This window comes from Mycteria americana, chromosome 2, assembly GCF_035582795.1.
Source record: "Mycteria americana isolate JAX WOST 10 ecotype Jacksonville Zoo and Gardens chromosome 2, USCA_MyAme_1.0, whole genome shotgun sequence".
In the NCBI taxonomy this organism is placed as follows: domain Eukaryota; kingdom Metazoa; phylum Chordata; class Aves; order Ciconiiformes; family Ciconiidae; genus Mycteria; species Mycteria americana.
The window spans coordinates 73,977,102-73,999,978 of NC_134366.1; the positions used below are offsets into that span (position 1 = coordinate 73,977,102).

A 22,877-nucleotide genomic window follows, 5' to 3' on the forward strand; every position below is an offset into this window, starting at 1 on the left:
AAAGCAAGCATTAGGTTGATAAAGAACATAACAGCAGCACTTCTGCTAGCTAATGCCTACATCTTTCAGGCTAGCTGCAATTATTTCAAGTGTGATGCTTACCTTTAATAGTTTCCTCCACAACTTCTACTACACGATCTATCTGCTGAACCTAAAAAAAGTCAGAAGGTCAATATCTAAGTAGTCAACAACTGGACATATTTTTATATAAACTCTTCTTTCAAAAGTATGCTCTTCTGGATTAAGGAGGAGTAAAGAGTTTGGGGCTATGTTTTTAGCCAGGTTTTTTCTGTGCATCTTGGTTCATCTGCCAAAAGCAATTTTAAAACTCACCACCTAACTTAAACCAAATTTTGTCCTCAAAAATAGCAGGTTCCTATGCGTTCGGCAAAAATCACCAAATGGCTAGAAAAGAGGGACCCTAGAAAAGAGTTAAGGCCTTAACTGCTGTTCATGGTCTGTGAAAGGCAGTGGTCACCCCAGCAGTCAGCACCTGGGCGGCTCCAAGTGCCTCTAAGTGCTCCCTCCCCCCAGTCTCAACACCAAAACAGTAGATGGTAGAGAACATAACAAGAAGCTGAGGATATTCTGAGGGCAGATTATTGGGGAGAAAATTAAGGAAGTATTGCATGGGAAAGACATTGGAACATGGGAAAAAATTAAAAATACTGTGGTCACGTTTAAGGGAACAAGACATTGCCCTGGACTTACTGCAGGCAGTGTTAGGAAACAGAAGGAAAAGCCCCGATGCTTTTCACAAGACAGAATAATATTTAATGACCGCCACAAAGCATCTCCAACAAAGACAACAAATGTATGTTTTAGTGTTACATTTGCCAACATTCACCCATAATGTGATAAATAGTTCAATTATTTCTTATTAGATAGATTATTCTTTATTTAAAGTTAATGGCCAATATATTACAGAGATTTTGGTATATTAAGTAGAAAGAATCAGCATTAACACTGCAAAATTAAACACTCAGAAATTCTTAAAGTTGAGATTCTTCCTCCAACTTTCATCCAAATGGCATATTCTATGTAATGTCTGCTATATATGCATGTATATGCTTAGATATATTGCAGGAAAGCCAAATACAGAAAAGTACTACTTTGCACATTTAAAGTAGTTTATAATTTTTCCACAATATTCCTTTTTAAACACTGCTTCTCTAAGCTGTACATTATTTACTATGATTTTTCTGCAGTTATTTCCTTGGAGTTTCTTTTCCGGTTTGCTTCAAAAGCAAACAGAAAAGCACAAGTTGCAGAGGCTTCAAGAGCAGAACCCGGTCTGCAACAAGGAGCCTGGAACTTGGATCCCTTGCATCAAAGCTATCAAGTCTCTGTGCCCTTAAATTACCGAGTTTGTCATTTCCTGTAAACACAAGTCTGCACAATCATCTCTATTTCATATTCATTTTCCAATCAGTTTAATAGCAGCTAAAAAAAAGCTCATCTGTAGTTGGTGTCTGATCTAGAGTTCCCAACTAAAGTCAGTGGGGGTCTGTTCCTTTTCTTGTCTGGGTGTTGGATCAAGTCCATGTAAAACTTTTTTTTTTTTTTTAAACCTTTTGAAATACAGCCTTTTCTAAACACAAATTTCTGCCACTTCAGATTTCTGAATACAGCATATTAATCATCGATTCTAGAAATTAACTTATTTAAAGTATCACTAAGATTGGTATTTTAATAATCTTATTAAAGGATATATATTTAAATCCTTTTCTAGATTACAAGCATTCATATTATAGACATACATCAATATTTAGCAATCTACTTGTAAAGAAAGCACATATAAGCATTTGTGTGGAACACACGCATATTTACATACTTGCGTACATATCCCTTTTAGATATAAGTTAAAAAATTATGACCTAAGATACTTACATATAGACTTTCTACCTAATTTAAAAAAAAATAAAAAAATGCAACTTTAAAACAGACATGTACACATTTACAACTATAAATACAGAGATCACAGTCTGTGCCAAATACATTGCCTAAAATATTATTGCTACATATCTCAATACTAAACTGTTTAAGTTCATAATCATTTTAAAACAAAAGAAACCTGGTTGGTTCATAACCTGAACCACCTATGATTACTTTCTGTATTGTACATCTGGGGAATTTTTGCATAGCTCCAAACCCCCTGTTAAATAAAGATAAAGAAAAACCCAACCAGTATACTGTATTTTCCTTTTATTGGATAAATTAAATTATTCTGACTATGTCTGTCAAGACGACGGTTCAGGTAAGTAAGTAAAGTTATAGGTCTGAGAGATAACGAGATCTGCAACTCAAAATGGATGTTTGTTCTGCCTTATATGTTATTTCTCACATTAAGTATTTTTCATTTGAGATTATTGGAAATTGTTTGGCTAAAGACCCAAGTGCTCAGGAAGAAAATATGGAATGCTTCCAATCTTCATTTATGAAGATAAAAGTATTTTAGTAAAACTGAGGTGAATCTGGAGGGAGAAGAGGGAAGTGTTTAGAGGATTCTTCTTTGAAAAAAAGAAAAAGAAAAAAAATCACAGTCATGGTAATGAAATTTTCTTGGGTATACAGAGGCCTGCAGGATTCCTTTGCCCAAATCTCACTAACTTTATGGATAATTCTGTTCTGCAGTGGTATCAAAGGCATCCATAAACCTTCTTGAGCAGAGACCCAATAATGTCTCCAAGAGGCAACAGGAAGCCCATGAAGCCCAGACACTTAAGAATTCTTAGTGGTGTATGAAGGGAAAAGACACCATTCCTCAACGTTTCTTTGCAATGAATTTCAATAAACCAAATCTTCAGGACTGACAGTGGGTACATTACTGCTGGATGTAGTTTGTGCGCTGTACTTGGCTCCACAGATCTTGTGAGATCTTGTTTCTAGTATAAGCATGTACATGGTGGACTTTTTGTCCGTTACAAATGGTTCTCCATTAGGACTTGGATGGAACAAAAGCTAAGGGCAGACTGGAGCAGGCAGCTGAGCAGGACTACACAAAAAAAAAAATCCCCAACCACCACAAATCAGGGCTGATGCAGAAGTCTGGGCTGAGCTGAATATAGGACAAGAGCACGGGCAAGGCCCATGGGATGAAGGAGTAGCCAAAGCAGGAAACTAGCTGGTCAAAAAGCAAAGAAAAAGAAGATAGTTGTATCAAAGCATGAGGCCTGTATTGAAACAAAGACCAGGAAAGATCTTTGAGCCTTCTTGTTGGGATCAGAGCTAGGCATAAGTACAGCTCAGCAATCATATGTATCCAGCCCTTATACACACAAGGAAGACATGAGGCAATCCATGCTGGGGCTGAATCATAGAATCATTAAGGTTGGAAAAGACCTCTAAGATCATCTAGTCCAACTGTCAACCCAACACCTCCATGCCTACTAAACCATGTCCCGAAGTGCCATGTCTACACGTTTTTGAACTCCTCCAGGGATGGTGACTCCACCACCTCTCTGGGCAGCCTGTTCCAATGCTTGACCACCCTTTCAGTAAAGAAATTTTTCCTAATATCCAGTCTAAACCTCTCCTGATGCAACTTGAGGCTATTTCCTCTTGTCCTATCGCTAGTTACTTGGGAGAAGAGACCAACATCCACCTCACTGCAACCTCCTTACAGGTAGTTGTACAGAGCGATAAGGTCTCCTCTCAGCCTCTGCTTCTCCAAGCTGCAGGTCACTCCTGAACACCCAAATGCAAGCCAGTCACATTTCGAACCGTGTGCATCCCAGGACACCCCAGCACTCCACTGAGAGACAGAAGCCCTAAGCTCTCCAACTAAGCACCAGTAATCAGCAAGAGGAGTGCAGAAATGCACACATGGTCCATTTGTCATCAAAGACAGACCTCAGTTCCCTTTGTACTGTCACAATCACATTCAATAGATGACTGCTAGGTGTAAACAGCCCAAAGACGTGCTTGTAATGTGCTATGTCTGCAGTCTCACAGGAGGGGATCTGTGAGTGCAGAGATGCATGTTGAGGATGGTCACACAAATTCTTCCAAGCTCTCAGACATGATCCAAGTTGTCTCAGAACCAGTATTAACATCCTGAAACTGTTTTGTAGGAGATAAACTCTGAATACAGATAAAATCTGGCAGTTAAGTGAAAGGTTGCACATTTACCCTGAGATTTTGTACTCTGTAGAAGTCAGTGAGCCTCAGACCAAAGAAAGCTATCTAGAAAAATGCATCCATGAACCTATCATGAAAGTAAGAGAAACTTTCTGATATTCTTTTCAGGGGAGTACCAAGACCTCTGCAAAGACCCTGCATTGTCACTTGGGAAGACAAAACCTCGTACAAGATTTACAGTGAAATAAACATACTTCCAGTTTAATGCATCCACTGAAATATGGACAGAAGCATTTTGTGGCCACAGATATTTGGACCAATCTGTTTCTGAAGTGATAGGACCAACACAAAACAGGAGAGATGGTCTTCAGATGTCCCTTACAACCAAAGCTGGGTAAAAAGTGCTAAACTTCATAAATGCAAGAAGTTAGCTCTTTTTAGTGAAGATATCCAATGTCTTAATGGTCTTTCCTGAGAGAGAAGCCTCTGCATGCTTCTCTCTGTGGCTGCAGCCATGAGAAGAAAATAGAGGGTGGTTGTGAGAACAAAAAATTCATGAATGTCCAATATTTTCTGGAGGACACAGACTGCCTTTTAATGGAGTCTGCTACATGGGCATCTAAGGCACCACAGAAAAGCTGTTTCGTTCAAGCTGCACCACTGAAGAAGCTGAGGAATGACCTGGCCCAACTATGTATTGCAAAAAAGGTGGGAATGCATAAGGCTTCCTGGCAGTCTATATGATAAAAGAAAAGGTATTCATTTTCTCTCTTCTTAATACAGCCCCAGAGATAATTTCAGATGGAGTCAGCAGCAGAAAGCATATTTACACCAGAGGTGCACTGCCCTTTGCCAACTGTCACAGTGCTTGTGCTTTCTGGAGTTATGCCACTGCCTGTTAGATAATGGCTATTCTGGTCCCATTTGAAGAGGATTAAATCCTACAAAGCAAGCATTTCAGTTCCTTCAGAAAATATCTCCTTATATTGTTACTTGAACTTTCTCTATCCCAGAAGAGAGTGCCTACCAGGTGATGAAAAAAAATCACTGCAGGAGCTGGGAAGCATCTTGACATTCAAATCGGCAGTTTCCCTCAAATTATCTCTGATTGTTAGTGCAGTGACACCTCAACACATGTGAGTGTAGAATACATCACACTCTTTGTTGTCTCCAAATTAGTAAGATCACAGAATAATTTCTATGTCTGACATGCCATTTCTTGTAAGTGGTCACAAGGGATCCACATCACCTGGCTGACGACTGCTGTTTCTGCTGGGGGACTGGGATTAACCTGGTAGAATCAGCAGCAAATAAAAATGAACCAGAGCCAAAGCATGAGATCTGACACTTGCCACCAGTGACCGTCTTCTGCCCAAGAAGTCTGTGGTTTCACCTTCTGATGAGTCTCAGCTCTCACAGCTACCGACCCAGTTACCACTGCTGCTTAAAAATGGCAGCTAGGTCCTTGTCACAGCCAGGCTTCTCAGGGACCCTCCCCCAGAGTGGATGCAGTTGCTCCCCACAGCCTGCTTCCTTTCAGCATGGAAGGAAACATCTTTTCAGACCACAGAAGGTCTGAAGGTTAAAGCTTCTCTGATGTTGACAGGACAGTGACAACTCTCTCAAGAAATTACTCCCAGAGCCTCCCCCGCCTGCCCTTCCCTTGGCACAGTGACTGAGTTTCCCAGAGAGAGAAATTTCTCAGAGGTAACACAAGCAATGTGTAAGCACCTCAAGTATCAGAAAGTGACCATCATAAAAAAAAGATCTTGAAGCCAGTGAAGGAGGGACAAAGACCACAAAAACTGAAGACTAGACATTTTTATTGAAAAAACACTGCAAAACAAAAGAAACCTTAGCCGATGGCTGAGAGAAACTGAGGACAGGGTACCCACAATACAGGAAGGGGCAGCAGCTTGCTTGCACAGCATGAGGTTACTGCTGAAGCAATCGTCATCAGCACTCAGCTGCTTATGAACGCCCCAGCAGTGACCATAAATACATATACATAACTACTTGAAGTAAAACAACCTTTTCTTCTCATCTAGGGAAAACCCTACACATCTTTGATTTTCATTCACACAGATAAGAAACAAATCAGTTAATACATAGATAAAATAATCTTAGGTAATTACAGCCCGCGATTGGTAATCCTAAAGATTTTAACTCCAGTTCACCAACTCTCAGTTTCATCTCACCTTGCTTAGGCAGCTTTGTCAGATGTTGGATGTTAAAAGCCTACTCAGCCTATCCCCTCTCTAAAGCCAGTAAAAGGGAAACACATGGCTTCAAAAGTCACTTCAGAGCTTCTAAAAATGTAAATTATCTTAGAGATAATTATCTTCATTGACCATAAAGGCAGCTGAGCAAAACAGACTCTCAAATTACAGCACTTAGGGAGCATAAATCCAGGCCTTAATACATAACTTCAAAAGGCATGTGACTAGCCACTTTGTCTTCAGAGGGATAACATCTGTGTTTAAAACCTTTGCTGACAACACTGACCACAGTAATGGGCAATATTCTGGTTTAGGAAGGTATTCTGAGAGCAGGCACTAAACAAACTTTAAAGGGAAGGAGACTACCCCAGAAGAGCACATAAACTGATTTTCATTGCTAAACACTGATGCAGCTGAAGTATAATTCTTACCTAAATTATTTCCTACACCTTTTGATTCATAGGACAGTACGTAACTGCTGTGGGAATGAATAGTTTCTATTTGCACGTCCAATTTTCAGTTTAAAAGCAGGTGCTTAAGTGCAATTCTTTCCTGACTTTCCAGGTTCAAGCGTCATATCTGAATATCAGCATGGCAATTCGAAAGCCAAAGCCAACCAGCTGAGAGGTACTGACTGAGCTTGAATTTTGCATGAAATCATTCTTGGCCATAAGTTACAGAACAGTGTGCACCTGTTCCCAGGCTTTCAGCACACTTTCCAAGAAGTTCTGCTAATTCAAATCATTCAAAATAAAATTCCATCAAATTTGTCTTTCATGAAGTACACATTGGATATGTGCATTTATGCAAGGCTCCAGTTTAAAGGCAGCAGAGAGGCTTGCAATCTTTAATGCAGTCTGACCTTACAAACACTGCAGGGTAGGGAATTATCATTATCTCTGTTTTGCAAACATCATTGAAACTTGTATGAACGGAACATCAGAAATATCATACATAGTATCATCCTCATTTAGGACACCAAAGTAGTAGGGATGTCCAGGCATTTGGCATCTTCGTAAGGTTACACTGATGTTCTTTCACAATGGCACTGTTAAAGCTCTGCTCACTGAAGGATTTTACAAACGGAGAACTAAGGCACATTAAATTTAAAAGTGTAAACCAATTATAGATGTACAGCTTGAGAAGTCAAATGCCCATTTTTTGTAATGTACTTAGCATTTTTTATACTGAACCATCTACTTTATAGCAGCGCTCCTACTGTTATGGGCTGCTACTGGGAGTGTTCAGCACTTCCACTAACCACACTCCACAGTTTCAAACCGGATATTAAAAAAATTTCCTAATGCTTGCTTATAGAGTAGAACAGCCACAGGAAAGGGTTATTTGGAGGTCAGGGGAATGCAGAGAGCCCCTGCAGAGAGGTTTTAATGGCTATGTTTCTCCTGGAAGCAGTGGCTTCAGGCTCATCTTGGCCAAAGAGCCCGCAGTAACTCTAGCATGCACAGGACCTCCACCTTCTGACTTGGAGCCTAGCAGCAGAGGGGGGATTACAGCCTTGGCAACACCAGATATATTTTGTGCAGATGAAAGAATGGGCTGAAATTCTTCCCTTAGGAAATGGGTGTATGGCAGAAGACAACAGACAACTGGTCTTTGATGCTACACATTATGTTGGGGAAGACGGGGAAGGAAGGAGATTTGGGGTTGACATTCTCATTCAGGAAGTGAGGAGATTCACTCATCTGCGGAGCTATTGTATGCCTTTAACAGGATACATATGTGCATTAGGCCCCATGCTTTCAGCATGTCCAGTAAGTCTGATGATTCCAAGGTACGGATACACAGAGCTTGTGAAGCATCTTAAGACCTATGAACCTGCAGCAAACTGGTCAGGGGTTCCAACACACAGCATCATTTGGACACCAAATACCTTAGAACTCCAGACAAGTGTCAAAGAAACAAAACACCTCACCCCATTCCAATGGTTCAACTTAGCACTGGGAACAAGGGTTTTGTGTGCCCTTGTATGCAACTCCGGAAGTGAGGAAACACTACAGTTACCTACAGCCATTCATGAGTCCCAGAACGTAGCCTGTCTGCTAAATCTTTCATTCCCCCTTGTCCTTCCCTTCCCTTCCTCTATAATCCCCTTAAAAGAATCAGCATAGACAAAGTCATATATCCTTCTCTTTAGCAACTTACAATGAAAAGTGAGGGACAACTCTAAGAGAGTTGATTTCTCTTTGCAATATCATATGTGCACTTGAGTTTGAAGTGGATACACTACTCCAAACATAAAGGAGTAAGCTTTGGAAACCACCTGGGTGTAAATGGCTGGGAACCTATGTAATGCATCATTATGTGTTTTCGTGTCCACTGCATATGTGGCAGGTTTACTACTACCCAGAGCTTCCGCCTTCCAGAAAACAGCTCCTTTACCTTGCCATGTTCTGTTATAGTTTGCCTTATATACAGCCTATGGCAACAACCCAACTCACATTATTTTTAAGAAGTGGCAATGACTTTAAAGAAACACAAAAGCACAGTAACATCACAAATGATAGCAGGGATACGAAGTTGCCCTTCCTTTCCTTCTGCCCAAATCAAGGAATAAGTAAAGAACAGTGGAAGTTCAGTCCTGTATTTCTCAAGTGCAGATCAAAACAAGCCCTGAGTTACTAGAATTTCTCTAGTGGTTACATCGCAACTTCTTCCTCCGTCATAACAACATGAGCAGAAGAGCCCTCTGACACACTCTGCCTTCAGAAAGCCGCCCCAAGGGAGTTATAATTGCTGGTAAATAACCACATTCTCAGACAACACTGTTCTTTGGGGGGGAAAAAAAAAAAAAGGCAGAGCTTACGTAAGCAACAATAAATCAACCATATCTCTCAGCCAAGTTGAAGATGAGACCAACCTGGTGGTAAAGCAAGATTTCCAAAACTGTACTCTTAATGCTTAAAATTTTAAAGCAGAACCAATATCCTACTGCCAACAGAACATTTTCTATTTCTCAATTCTGTCAAAAGTGCCTTTTAAAATATTTTGCAATAGTAAGATAACAACTCTTATCCTTTAAATACAGTCACCCGCTCACACACACTCTGTAAAATGAGAAGAAAATCTTAAATACACAAATGAAAACATGGACAATATCTGCTCTTAGCTTTGCCTCTGTTAATAGTTATGCCTAAAGTTTAAGACCTTTCTGAGCTGAAGCATCTATTACTTAAAGCACAGTAAATTTTACCATGGCAATGACAGTTAGAAGACAGTGTCCTTATTGTGAAGATCACATTTCAGTATTTTCAGGTCCAATTCAAAAGTACTTGGGAACACTGCATTAACAGCCTAATTCAACTCCTAACAGAAATATTTCTGTAATAAATACAAAACTACAAATATTTTTCACTAAACACTGGTTCTAGGTACCAAAATGAAGATGAAGAGGCTAATTTTCAGAAATTACATGTTACCTAAAAAGGAAAGTTAAAAAAAAAAAAAAAAGAAATAAGAAAATAATTATTAAAAAAAAAACCCTCAAACTTCAGGTCCCTTAAGTTTCCCAAGTTAAATTCACCAAAACTGAAACGTCAAATTACAGTCTTGGTCAAAGGATAGTGACTCATTTTTTTCCCTCTGTCTTCATATGTGTAGATATCTTTATATTCACTATAACAACCAGTTACAAATCACATAACTACGTCATCTCTGAGCAAAGAGGAAATCCATTCACCATTTATTTTGTTTTTCCTATCCTGCTGCACAGAGTAAGATGCACTTAATTAGTCAGAGTCTTAGAGATGACAGAGCACCACAGTTCTCTTGCGTATATTTGTGTAAAGTAAGACTGCAGAGTGGTGGTCTTCCTTTAAACTGTAACTACCAATGCACTATCATCTATACAGAACAGTGTGGCATTTTACAGCCCCTGAATATCATTTCTGGGCACTGAGTTAATTTATAGGCATTAACATAGCTGGGAAAAAAATTGGGAGATAAAACATTTTGAGTGACAGCAGTAATTAATTAAAAATTCAAATAGCACAAAGTCCATCTTTACAAAGAATTCCAATAAATCAGTTAATGAAGCCATCTTCTTCCTAACTCCCAACATGTTATTTTACTTCTAAATTACTTTGAACAACTGCATCTTGTATGATCTTCTAATGAAAGCGAAAGCTTTTCATTTTTGTTGTTGTTTTTCCTATAAAATCTTAGTTTCAACCTGAATTCATGACACTGAAGTGGAAACACATTGACCTCTTTACATTTTTAACGCAGAAACGATGTTGCACATTCATCTGCTCTGACTTAATGTAATACAGGACAGCTTCACTGTAATTCTCACACACCGAATCCAATGACAGTGCTTCAACTCAAACATGCCTTTTACAGATTCACCCAGTTTTAATCTAAAGGCTTGAACAATGAAGAATCTTTGTCAGCTTGTACTTTGACTCCTGGATTTCCATGACTATTTTGCAAAGGTGATTCAATTATACAGTAGCACTTCATCCCACAGGATACTGAAGGCACTTTACTAACTGAATGAAATCGAAAGCTCTCTGGTTACCTCTTCAAGGTAAAGCTTGGTAACTGTGTAACAACTCTGTCACAGGTGGATTTAACTCTTCAAACTGCCTCAAATTTAAGCAAAATAATCATTGCTATTTGCGATTCTGCTTAATACAGTGAAGCAAAAAAACAACCACCAAACCCTCAGCTGTGTCCGGGTAGTTTATATGCTCTAGTCTTTTACACTTCTTCCACTGATTTTAACAAAGGGTGTATTTCTTTGTCTTAAAGCAAAAAACCTGTGATATTTTGAAGAATATGGCAATGGATATCATCATCATCCTGGATGAAGCCTGAATATTTTCAGGCTACAAAGGGCACTGGAACTCAGTTCCACTAACAGTATCCCTTTATCTTCTCCCCTTGTGCCACAACCAAACCAAATCACCCTGGATGCCAGAAGGCTTAAGTACTGTATAATGCAAGATGACTAACAGGGGGGGTTACCAAGCTTCTCTGCTGCTTTTTCCAAGAGAAAGGCAACAAAGTCTAAATATTGACATTGACCTGTTTAAAACATTTATGAAAACCTTTGGTTTCTAATTGATAAAGATACATACCCCTATAATACTCAAGCCTTTCAGGTAGTCCTGACGAGGTTGTGCTTGTGGCACACAGCCTGCTAGAACCACTTTCTTCTTCCCTTCTTGGGCTTTCCTAAAGAAGGACCGACAAACAGTGTGTTAATATTTTCGAAATTGATAATTTTCAACTTCAAAGTAGTCATATTGTGCATGTGACACAGGAGAACAGCCACAATGAAAACATTCCCAAATCAGAAGCAACTTGTACACATTTGAACCTCAGAAACCAAACAAACCAACACACCAAGAGCACCCCATATGAAGCTATCAGGCTACAGCACATGTGGCTCAGTTTGGGAAGTATCTACAGAGACCATTACCACTGTGTATCTTCGACAAAAGTACAACCTTGAAAGCCCTAATCAAGTTCAGTTAACCTTTATTTGCCACAATGATAGCAGAGAATCTGGTCAAAAAAGATGGGACAGAGATATTAAGTGCAATTCAAGAAAAGTTACACAGAATGCAAGGGACAGCCTACGCAGATAGGAACCGCTAGCTCAGAACACAAGCATTTATGTAACACCCGTCAGAAATGACCACTTACATCAGTCTTCTCATGTTTACTTTAAAATGTTTATTTACTTTTAAATGTGCATTTACTTAAAAATGTTTAAGTAAATGTTTACTTAAAATCATACTAAGCATTTTCAAGTTTTAACTGCTTGCCTTTAGCAGAGAAACATTTGTCTGGATATTAACTTACATAATTCCTTAGCTTTGATGCTACCTTAGCACCAAGTAGGAAACCAAAACACTAAGATTAAATGGTTAACACTGTTCATTTCGTTAGTGATATTTTGACTCACTGAATTCAACACTGAATATCAAGCCATCACTGAATCTTGAAACTACAGGAAGCCCTGAACAAAACTATCAGCTGCATACAAAACAGTGAGATGCAAAACCTGCTTATGTTCATTAAACTTTGAAGATCATCCATTAACACATTAACCCAACACGACTACTGCATCATAATGTGCAAAACAGTAAAGGAGAGAAGCACTGAATAATTTTAACAGATTTGCTAGGTCTGACATATTATGGGTTGCTATAAGAACTATCTTTCACAGTTGCATGCTGTATCACAACCTCCTGACAGACTTCTGTCAAACTGGAACCTTGCAAATCCGTATTTTCTCCAGCAATATATGCATTCATGAAGTGTTTACTGTTATGTTGGAACAGGCTAAGACACGTCATAACATTTTTCAGAAAAATTATCCAAAATACACAATTGCTTAGACAATTTTATACTCCTGAGCTTGCTTGAGCTGTCTCCAAGCTGAATGCACTAGAGAAAGTGATGTTCAACAAGCACAAGGATGCTACACTGAGCATCTGGAGACCTCCAGCAAATGCAAATTTAACGAAGAAAAAAAAACCAGACTGGTACCACACACAGTTCCACTACTCACAATTTTCACTTCATACTCATAATATGGACAAATTTATTTACAAATTATAGCTCAAATGAAATGTCACAAGAAGACACAAATTGTCATATTAAAGGAGATCACAGGCCATCTTGCCAAATACCTTGTGTTGCTTGCTGCACTAAAATGAGGTATTTTGAAGGAAAAAATTAAATATCCTATACACAGACAAGTGTGAAATAACAGGAAAATGTATTGCACCCATTACCTCATATCTATTATACATGCAGCAAATCTCTATAAAACATTCAATTTTGTTTTAGTGGGACTTTCAGGAAATCTTCAGACATTCATCATACAGAGCCTCACTGGTCCTCTACTTCCATGCTAAGGTGTATAATATGAATGCAAATCCTTTCATTTCTTCCTTGATAATACTTCTGTGGATAAAGAACTATGATGAAATGCTAATTTAGAGTATTTTTTAGGCAGGGAACCTAGCAACATGTCTCCAAAACCTGCAATCCTTCTTTTCTTTCAGTGGTAAATATTTAAGGGTTTTGCAAAACTTCAATAGAGGTCACCTACTTCTACGTATCCAAACCCTACTTCATGCATTACCTAAAAATGTCACATAGCACCATGTGACACTCCACTAACTCAAAGAATAAAAATCACTACTTATATAGTCTAACAGACTCAACCTAATGCCTCGAGGCAAGACAATAAGACCTGTCTCCAGCAAACAAAGCACACATCCCTAGGCAACTCTGCATCTGGTATAATCTGCTGCTAGCAACAGCCGACTCCATCTACTTGAAAACCTGTGAGCACTACAGAAGAAAAAGCTTTTATTCAAGTCTTTTTATCTGAGAAAAAAAAACCAACAAAGTTTCCCTTGACACATTAAATGGCATTTTAATGTTATTTCACAGCTTTAACATTTTGCCATATCTTCTGGGACTATAACTGGAGCTAGGGGGAAAAAAGTTAAACTGAATATTCTTCATAATAAGCATTGCCTTCATTTAACTTTTTTAAAGTTGTACAGGTCTCTACAGAATAAAGAATTTTGTACACTGAGATTTTTTTTGCTTTAAAATGCAATTAAGTGGAAATGTCAGAACTAAATTTTCTATCATAGTCAATTTTCATTACATCCATAATACACTGTACAGTCCATGAAACCCACCATAAACGAAAAACCATTGTAAGGAAATTAGCAAAATTTTTGCCTCATTTTCAAGAAACCACTTCTCAAAATACACATTCCATTGTCACTTCTTTTTAATATTGTTTAATGAGCCCTCCTCATATTAACAAAAGCCGACAAAAATTATTCTTCAGAAATCTAGCTAGCAAGGCAACTGCATTAGAAAAGCCTTTATCCTTCAAAAACATGAATAGTAATAAGAATACCACCTCATGGAATCTAGTAGGTGGCATGAATAAATACACCTTCCCTTTTAGACATCCTTTATATTTTTCAATTACATGAACCTTACCTTGAACTTTCAATGTAATTGACTCAGGAAACATTCTCTAGAAACACACTCTTTTCTAAAAACTACTTGCAAGATACACATCTGAACAGAAATTTAATTAGAGCAATTCTTTTTTAAAGAATGGAATTATTCAAGCTACTTCCTAAGTAATGGGTGGGGAACAAAAAACAAGTGAGAAACAACAGGGGCATGAAAAAAAGTACTGCATACAGTAGAGGACTCATACAAGATCTGTAGTGAGATCATAGATTATACTCCACTGCAACTCCATTGCATAGATATACCCATTGCAACTATAATTGTACTATCAGACTTAATGAAATATGTTCAACGTATTCTGCTTTTTGTAAAGCAAATTTGAGAATGTAACTAGGATGGGGAGAAACTTCTGCCTTGAGTATGTGCACTTCTATTTATGTTGTTAGGAACCTGCCCAAACTGGAATATTCTGCTCACAATTTTATGTAATGTGTTGTTGCGTGGTTCCTCTACTTTTTATTTTATGAGCTCCGAGAACATTTGGTCAGTAACACGACAAAGATAAAGAAATACCCCCCACCCTCCAAAAAGGCCCCCTGTAAGTGTTTGCTACATCAACACTGTTTGTATAGCAACACTGCTAGATGCCTAGGCAGCCAGTGCAGGAAGCTGTACCACTTTTTCATTTCATGATTCACACAGCTACTCAGGTGGAATCACCACAGGAAAAAAAAGTTAGGGACCTTTCCTTGAGGTTCAAATCTAAGGAAAGCAATAAAAAAAGTGAAAGCAGAGAAGATGGGCTAAGTTCAATGGAAGACAATCTGTGACATGAAAAGTAATTGCTAACTTGCTCTTTGCTAGAAGAGAGACAAGAGAAGCCAGATCATCACTGCTCACCTGCTAGCTTCCCTTTCGATAAGCAGAGCTGCCCACTGGACTTTTATAAGCTGGGAACTTTTAAATGAATGACCCTTAGCTTTCAGAAAGCCACCGTTACTGCTCACCAAGGTATTCCAGCTGCACAGGAAGGCATGGCAGGCATCTGAAATCAAAAGCAGTCTGTTCTGCCAGGAGCAAAGCTGGCAAACTACAGACTGGTCAGCATGAAACATGCAATTTGTAAAGTGTTGCTCTAGTACCAGATACGTAAAACCAAGTATTACACCTACAAACCCCAATTTTTTTCCTCCAAAACCCATTGTTGGTGGAATTAAATAATGAAGAAGCGTTTAAACAATGAGCAGAACGTTGCCTGCAGCAGAAGGACTAAGTAACAGTCAAACGCAAGTAAGAGAAGAAGCAAGAGCGGCATTCTCAGCAAAAGCAATAAATTAGGGGAAAAAGTGCTTTACAGTGAGCTTGTTAAGCTCTGTATTGATAGTAGTTGGGACATGTTCATAAAATAATAACAGGACCTATTTCTAATGCTAAAGTACAACAGGAAGTATCACTGTTATCTGAAATGAAAATGGAAGTATTTCAACCTGAATCCTACTAGGCATATGACAACTGACCATACCTTCAAGTAAGTTTTTACATCAGTGAGCTATTTCTACCAAACACAGTACTCCCCTCCCCATTGTTGTACCAGCACAAACCTGCAACTTTCACATTAAGATGTGTACAGTTAAATCGAATTGTGCAATGCACCAGTGTAGCCTATTCATGCCATTCTCATGGCCTTCTATTACACAAAATCCACAACACCCCTTATGAGGTATTTTAGAAAGGTATGAAGCCATAAAATCAACAGGGGGGGTTGTGTTTAGAAATGCCTGAAGAAATGTTAGTATACATGAAAAAGTTCTGCTAAGGCAGCTCTAGCTGAATACAGTATGAGCTGGGTATATGATTAGATCAGGCTGCCAAAGGTTATAAAAGTAAAACTGGGGGGATACTACTTCCCAGGCTGTAGAAATGATGTTGTGATGCCTCTGGGGAAAAAGAAATGCTATTTGGCTAAAGATTCAAATGTGTGAAAGATCTTCCAACCCTCTCATCTGCTGAATTAATCAACAGGAACCCACAAGTTTTAAAGAGAGGGCAACATCCCTGGAATGAAAAGATGATGCCTGTATAGCATCTGGAATACATTCCTGAAAATCTGTAAAAATCACACAGCTATTTTCTGTTTGAAAAGTTACAAATGGTAACTTAAACTGTGGTTTTACAGGCTTTGAGCCAATCTAATATCTCATTACTACTCAAAGGCTTGCTTCCCATCCTCCCTGCCTCCTTGTTGCTGCTCCTACCTTTCTCCAACTCCAGCCCCTCCTCTCTCATTTCTGGCCATCTGGTATCACTCCTCCTCTGCCCCAAGCTCTGCAGCTCAGTGGACCATTTCCGGGGCCCCATTTAACTCACTGATCTAGGAGAAACCTATTGAGCCAAGTTTTGGGATTTTTTACCATTTTATTCCGTTAAGTTAGCTCATGGGAGAAGAGCTGCAGCAGAGTCAAAACAGAGGTCAAGGGAAAGCTGTTGGGAAGGAAACAGAAAAAAAGAGAAGGACATGGGAACTCCTTGTTTCATCTATGGTGAGCTCGACAAGTCTAATGAAACCTTTGGGGTCACAATATGCTGAGCGGCATTGGGTAAATAAAAAGCAAAAAGGATGTAAGAAACTCATACATGTTGTACTTTCGAGGTTAGGGACAGCCCCATAGTCAAAGGCATGTGGAAAATGTGAGAAAACTTTGTCAACATTATTAATTAGAGCAGAACCACTTGAGTCTACTTAGGCCTATCAGCTTCCTTGTACTTTTCCACAGCCCCAAAAGAATTACCATATTTTCCTTCTGAGGGATGTGAAGATGTAAAGTTTGTTTGGGGACGCTTATGCTAATTATTGGAGTTTACTAAATTGCTCTTTGAGGACCAATCTCTAGCAAAGCAGCCCTCTAGATACTATGCTGCATCCTCTGAACTTGTCTCCTTTGGCAAAAACCATCAGGTAACATGTAAATACTCCAGGGGAAAAAATAAGTTGCATGTTCTCCTCCTGACAAAAGCAACCATGTCTTTTCTGAAAGTAGTTCAAAAAGACATAAATGCTTGCTCCATCAGACTCCAAACTGAGGTTCTAAAGATGTGCTCCAAGCAAAAATAAATAAATAAAAGCATAAAAATATCTTCCTCCAACAGAGCTTTCTATAGGAGGTGAAATATCAGCTCTAAGAACAACCCCAAGACTTGCATGCTATATATCAAATTATTCCCTAGATTTCTGAGAGGACATACCTGAGGAGGAAAAAGTGTATTTTATCTATATTTGGATATTCACAGTACCTGCATGAACAGGCGTAGCCCTTCTCGCATCCCTTCCATTCTCAGAAAAAATGCATTTGAATGCACTACTCAAACTTCTGCTTTTCCCAAGTACAACAGATCCATCCAGGCTTTTATGGCAGACACTTGCGTCCATCACACTCCAAAACGATGGGTTAGCAGCTGTTTCCAAACTACAGGGAATTTTCCCAACAGAGCTTATTGCATTAGCTCTAAGATCTTGGTTTGAATGGAAATTTGTTTTCATCCAGCTACTTGGCCTGCAAGTGAAGTCACTGCAGGCTTGTCTGCAAAAGGCAATCTCATGTTAAACTCCAGACCCAGTCAGATCTGTGCCGAGTTTTACTCAAATTTTCTGTAAATGTAACTTTATAGGCAGCAACTAAAGATGCAACAGTTAGTCTTGGCCAGTCAAACAAATACAGTATTTTATAGTGGTGATGATGGTCTTTTCTTCCTGCAAAGGCTTTCAAAGTAACAGTACAAAGATTTTATCAAATTGAAAAATCAGACAATGATGTATTCAGGAAGAGGATGGGATGAAGGAATAAATCCTAAATCTCACCTTGCCCTGGCCAGTAGTTTTTGTAGCCCCAAGCCAGGCTGAATTGACCAACATCAGAGGGGAACTTTTTTCGCCAAGAACAGAGATCTACCAGGATGGCCTTTGGGCAGGCGAGACAAGAATGGCTACAGGCCAGCTGCTGTCCCTCCAGATGATTAAGAAAATCAATTTAAAAATCAATACACCATAACTTTAAAGCAAATCTGCAACACCCGTAACTGAAAGTTATCAGCCTTACAACAACAAAACTGTTTTAAGAAGGGAAGTGTAATTAATGACAATCTGCTCCTCAAAAAAATTCATCTTGGCTGGTGGTAAACAGATTTTTACTTGTTTGCAAAAAAACATACATATTTAAAATTTTTTTCTCATTATTTCTCATTTCTCATTACTTAGAAGTCAAGTTCATTTTTTTTCTGTTTATTTAAAAGACTGAGGGACGCTGCCATACAACAGAAAATACTAGAAATTCAATACAAAATTTCAAACCAGGAGGAGTTTGCCCTGCTCCTGACACTGTGTTCTTAACCAGGACATACACTCCTGATCAGATGCCATAGCTTTTGGGCTACTGCTATTCAAATTAAAACCCTTTCATCCAAATGATAAGCACTCTTGGGCAAACTTTTCCCACAACTCAATTCTAGACCTGCTTGCTGCCTGTGGAAGAATAGGTTTGCATTTTTTTAACCAGGAATGGGATAGAGGCTTCGGGGGTTATATTTTTGGCCCTAATCTCACTTCAATCAAACTTTCTTACTTTATGTGGAGTGCACAGGCTAGTGCCTCAGGAAGAGACCAAGTTTAAGAAATTTCATCTAGAAAGCTCTGTGATTTAGCTGCTAGCTCCTAAATTTGTTCCTATTTCTATCATTTTTTTTTTTCTCCAGTGTACAAAAAAAACCTAACAAGATTCTCCCTGACCAGTGAGCTTTGTAGGGGAAAGAGTACACTAACTACATGGGAAGTTATTTCTAGCAATGCCAGGTAAATTAAAGATATGCAGGGAGAGAAAAATAATTACCTCTCTAGTCAAGAGAAACATTCTTCCAAAGAGTATTTCCGAGTGGGAGGAAAACTAAGGTGCTTCAGCTCACTCTGCAAAAGAGTTTCTCTCTGCCTAGTATGAAGGAGTCCAGGAAAAGTTTCTCCTATGCATCAAGTTTGGGATACTCCCCCACCGGTAGTATCAGTAATATAACCACAGAGTAAGGCATATAGATTTTGCTACATCTCTCTCTGTTAGCAACAGTGTTTGTCCTCTTAGACTGTTAAACAGCCTGGGACCTGGCAATCTGCAAAGGGGGTACCAGACCAGCCACCAACACACCCCCTCGCTGGTTCAAACCTCCCTCCACCTCTAGTCAAGTGAACAGTACAGTCTGCCAGGACTTGTTAGACACCATCAAACCTTCACTAGCTAACACAGGTGACATTTATGGTTTGTAGAAGATATCTTCTAAAACGTTGAGAAATAATTTATTTCTGCAATATTTCACAACTGTTTAGACTCCTACCATTCTTCTGCAGATAAAATGGTCACGTATTTGCCTTTGCGGCTCTACAAACTTTGGGTTTTATGAGTTTTGTTTTTAAGCACATCTTAAGGTAGGATGCACTGCTATGTTCCTGAGCTGCTTCACTGTTTTCTTACAATCATAGAATCAATAGTCTGGGTCGGAAGAGGCCTTTAAAGGTCATCTAGTCCACCCCCCCTGCAATGAGCAGGGACATCTTCAACTAGATCAGGTTGCTCAGAGCCCCGTCCAACCTGACCTTGAATGTTTCCAGGGATGGGGCATCTACCACCTCTCTGGGCAACCTGTTCCAGTGTTTCACCACCCTCAGTGTAAAAAATTTCTTTCTTAAATCCAGTCTAAATCTGCCCTCCCTTAGTTGAAAACCATTACTCCTTGTCCTGTCACAACAGGCCTTGCTAAAAAGTCTGTCCCCGTCTTTCCTATAGGCCCCCTTTAAGTACTGGAAGGCTGCTGTAAGGTCTCCCCAGAGCCTTCTCTTCTCCAGGCTGAACAACCCCAACTCTCTCTGCCTGTCCTTACAGGAGAGGTGCTCCAGCCCTCGGATCATTTTCGTGGCCCTCCTCTGGACCTGCTCCAATAGGTCCATGTCTTTCCTGTACCAAGGACTCCAGAGCTGGACACAGTACTCCAGGTGGGGTCTCATGAGAGCAGAGCAGGAGGGCAGAATCGCCTCCCTCAACCTGCTGGCCATGCCTCTTTTGATGCAGCCCAGGATACGGTTGGCCTTCTGGGCTGCAAGCACACATTGCCAGCTCACGTCCAGCTTTTCCTCCACCAGTACCCCCAAGTCCTTTTCCGCAGGGCTGCTCTTGGGCTTCATCCCCCAGCCTGTATTGATACCGGGGATTGCCCTGACCCAGGTGCAGGACCCTGCACTTGGCCTTGTTGAACCTCATGAGGTTCACACAGGCCCACTTCTAGAGCTTGTCCAGGTCCCTCTGGATGGCATCCCCATCCCTCAGGCATGGCAACCACACTACTCAGCTTGGTGCTGTCTGCAAATTTGCTGAGGGTGCACTCAATCCCACTATGTCACTGATGAAGATATTAAACAGCACTGGTCCCAGAACGGACCCCTGAGGGACACCACTTGTCACTGATCTCCACCTGGACATTAAGCCATTGACCATTACCCTCTGGATGCAACCATCCAACCAATTCCTTATCCACTGAACAGTCCACCCATCAAATCTGTATCTCTCCAATTTAGAGAGAAAGATGTTGTGGGGGATCGTGCCAAAGGCCTTACAAAAGTCCAGATAAATGACATCTGTAGCTCTTCCCTTATCTACTGATGTAGTCACTCCATTATAGAAGGCCACTAGGTTGGTCAGGCAGGACTTGCCCTTGGTGAACCCATGCTGGCTGTCTCGAATCACCCCCCTGTCCTCCATGTGCCTTAGCATAGCTTCTAGGAGGATCTGTTCCATGATCTTCCCAGGCACAGAGGTGAGGCTCACCGGTCAGTAGTTCCCAGGGTCATCCTTTCTACCCTTTTTAAAAATGGGCACAATGTTTCCCTTTTTCCAGTCACCAGGGACTTCACCTGACTGCCATGACTTTTCAAATCTCATGAAGAGTGGCTTGGCAACTACGTCAGCCAATTCCCTCAAGACTCTGGGATGCATCTTGTAAGGTCCCACAGACTTAAGTATGTTCGGGTTCCTCAGGTGGTCACAAACCTGATCTTCTCTTACAGTGGGAGGGGCTTTGCTCCCCAGTCCCTCCCTTGCAGTCCATCCACTTGAGAGGTGTGGGAAGAGAGGTTGCCAGTGAAGACTGAGGCAAAAAAAGTTGAGTACCTCAGCCTTCTCTGTCCGTTGTTACCAGTTTGCCAGTCATGTTCATCGGGGGAGTACACTTTCTTCGACCTTCCTTTTTGGCTGACACACCTATAGAAGCCCTTATTATTAGCCTTTGCGTCCCTTGCCAAGTTCAGCTCCAGCCACACCTTGGCCTCCCTGACCCCATCCCTACACAACCAGGCAGCATCCATATAGTCTTCCCAGGAAACAGTGAAACAAAAGATATCACTGCTGACTGAAATTTTTGTAGGCTATCTTGATCAATGCATGTAGACAACTATTAAAAGTAAACATACTCCATTCTTCAAATAAAACAGTCACAACTATTTAGATGCTTACCTACTCACTGAAGTTAAATTACTTAAGACCACAATTCAGCAAATGCCTAATTACTGTCTTAGATAAGGTTCTCTTCCTGTAGTAGGCTCTTTATTACTGATTCTCCATTCAAAACCTTTAACATACTTCAGTAAAATCTGCAAAAAACCCCATCTCGTTCCTTGAACTCTGTTCAAGGCAAAAACTAAACACCAAACATCTATCAAGACACTCCTAAACAGACACACTAGACTAAATTACATCTCCATTTGTAACCAATGCATATTTACAATTGATTTGAGCATGTTGATTGATCTTCTGGTAATATCTGCAAGTTTAAGTGTATCACAAAAATAATATCCAAGACAACAACGTTTGCCATCATTAATATTTTGTTTGTTTTATCTATTTGTGGGATTGAAGAAAGAAGAAATGATTAATTCTTTTACCACTACTTTAAACTACATACATGAGGCTCAAAGTGTATACCAGCAAACCTCACAAAATTTTGGCCATCCGCAGCACTGGATGCTTTTTCTTTCCCCCTCCTTTCACTTCTGATCTTTAGCTCTCTGCTGACAGCACAAGTAACTTTACTCTGTGCCTGAAAGAAGTTCAGAGTTACCAGATATATCAAAGTTCTGCCGACTCAGCCTTACAAAAGCAGAGGCTGCTGGTAGCCACGCCACCAGGGAAGTGCTGCAGGTGGCAAAAGCTGGAATTACCTTTAAAAAAAAAAATTACCAGTTTCTGCATATCCTTGAAGCTTTGTCCTTTAGTACTTACATGACAGGTTGTAGTAGTGTTCTAAAAATACTTCACTACCTTTCTGCATCTCCAGTTTCATACTAGCCTTTCTTCAGCAAGGATCTAAGGAAATCACAGTGGTGAGAGTTTTCAGAAGAAGCAGAAATAGCTCCAAACCTACTACAGCAGCAATTTTGTCCTTTCTTTTTACCTTCTACCACTACTTTCCTCCAAGTGCAAGCATTTTTGCATTCTTTCTACTACTTCGAAAAAATAAGACTTCATTCTCCCCCTTCAAACTTGAAAATTTAATCCTATTCTGAATTTA

At 39.8% G+C, this 22,877-nt stretch overlaps 1 protein-coding gene across 2 annotated transcripts in view; it reads right to left on the reverse strand.

The window, feature by feature from the left end:
• CDKAL1 (CDKAL1 threonylcarbamoyladenosine tRNA methylthiotransferase) overlaps positions 1–22,877 on the reverse strand; it is a 434,528-nt gene that overhangs the window by 290,608 nt on the left and 121,043 nt on the right. For both annotated transcript variants that reach the window (XM_075493754.1, XM_075493753.1), the window contains 2 exons: positions 11,399–11,495; positions 103–151 (listed from right to left, as the gene is read on the reverse strand). In XM_075493754.1, coding sequence (XP_075349869.1) covers positions 103–151; positions 11,399–11,495 — 146 coding nt within the window. The remainder of the gene's footprint in view (positions 1–102; positions 152–11,398; positions 11,496–22,877) is intronic.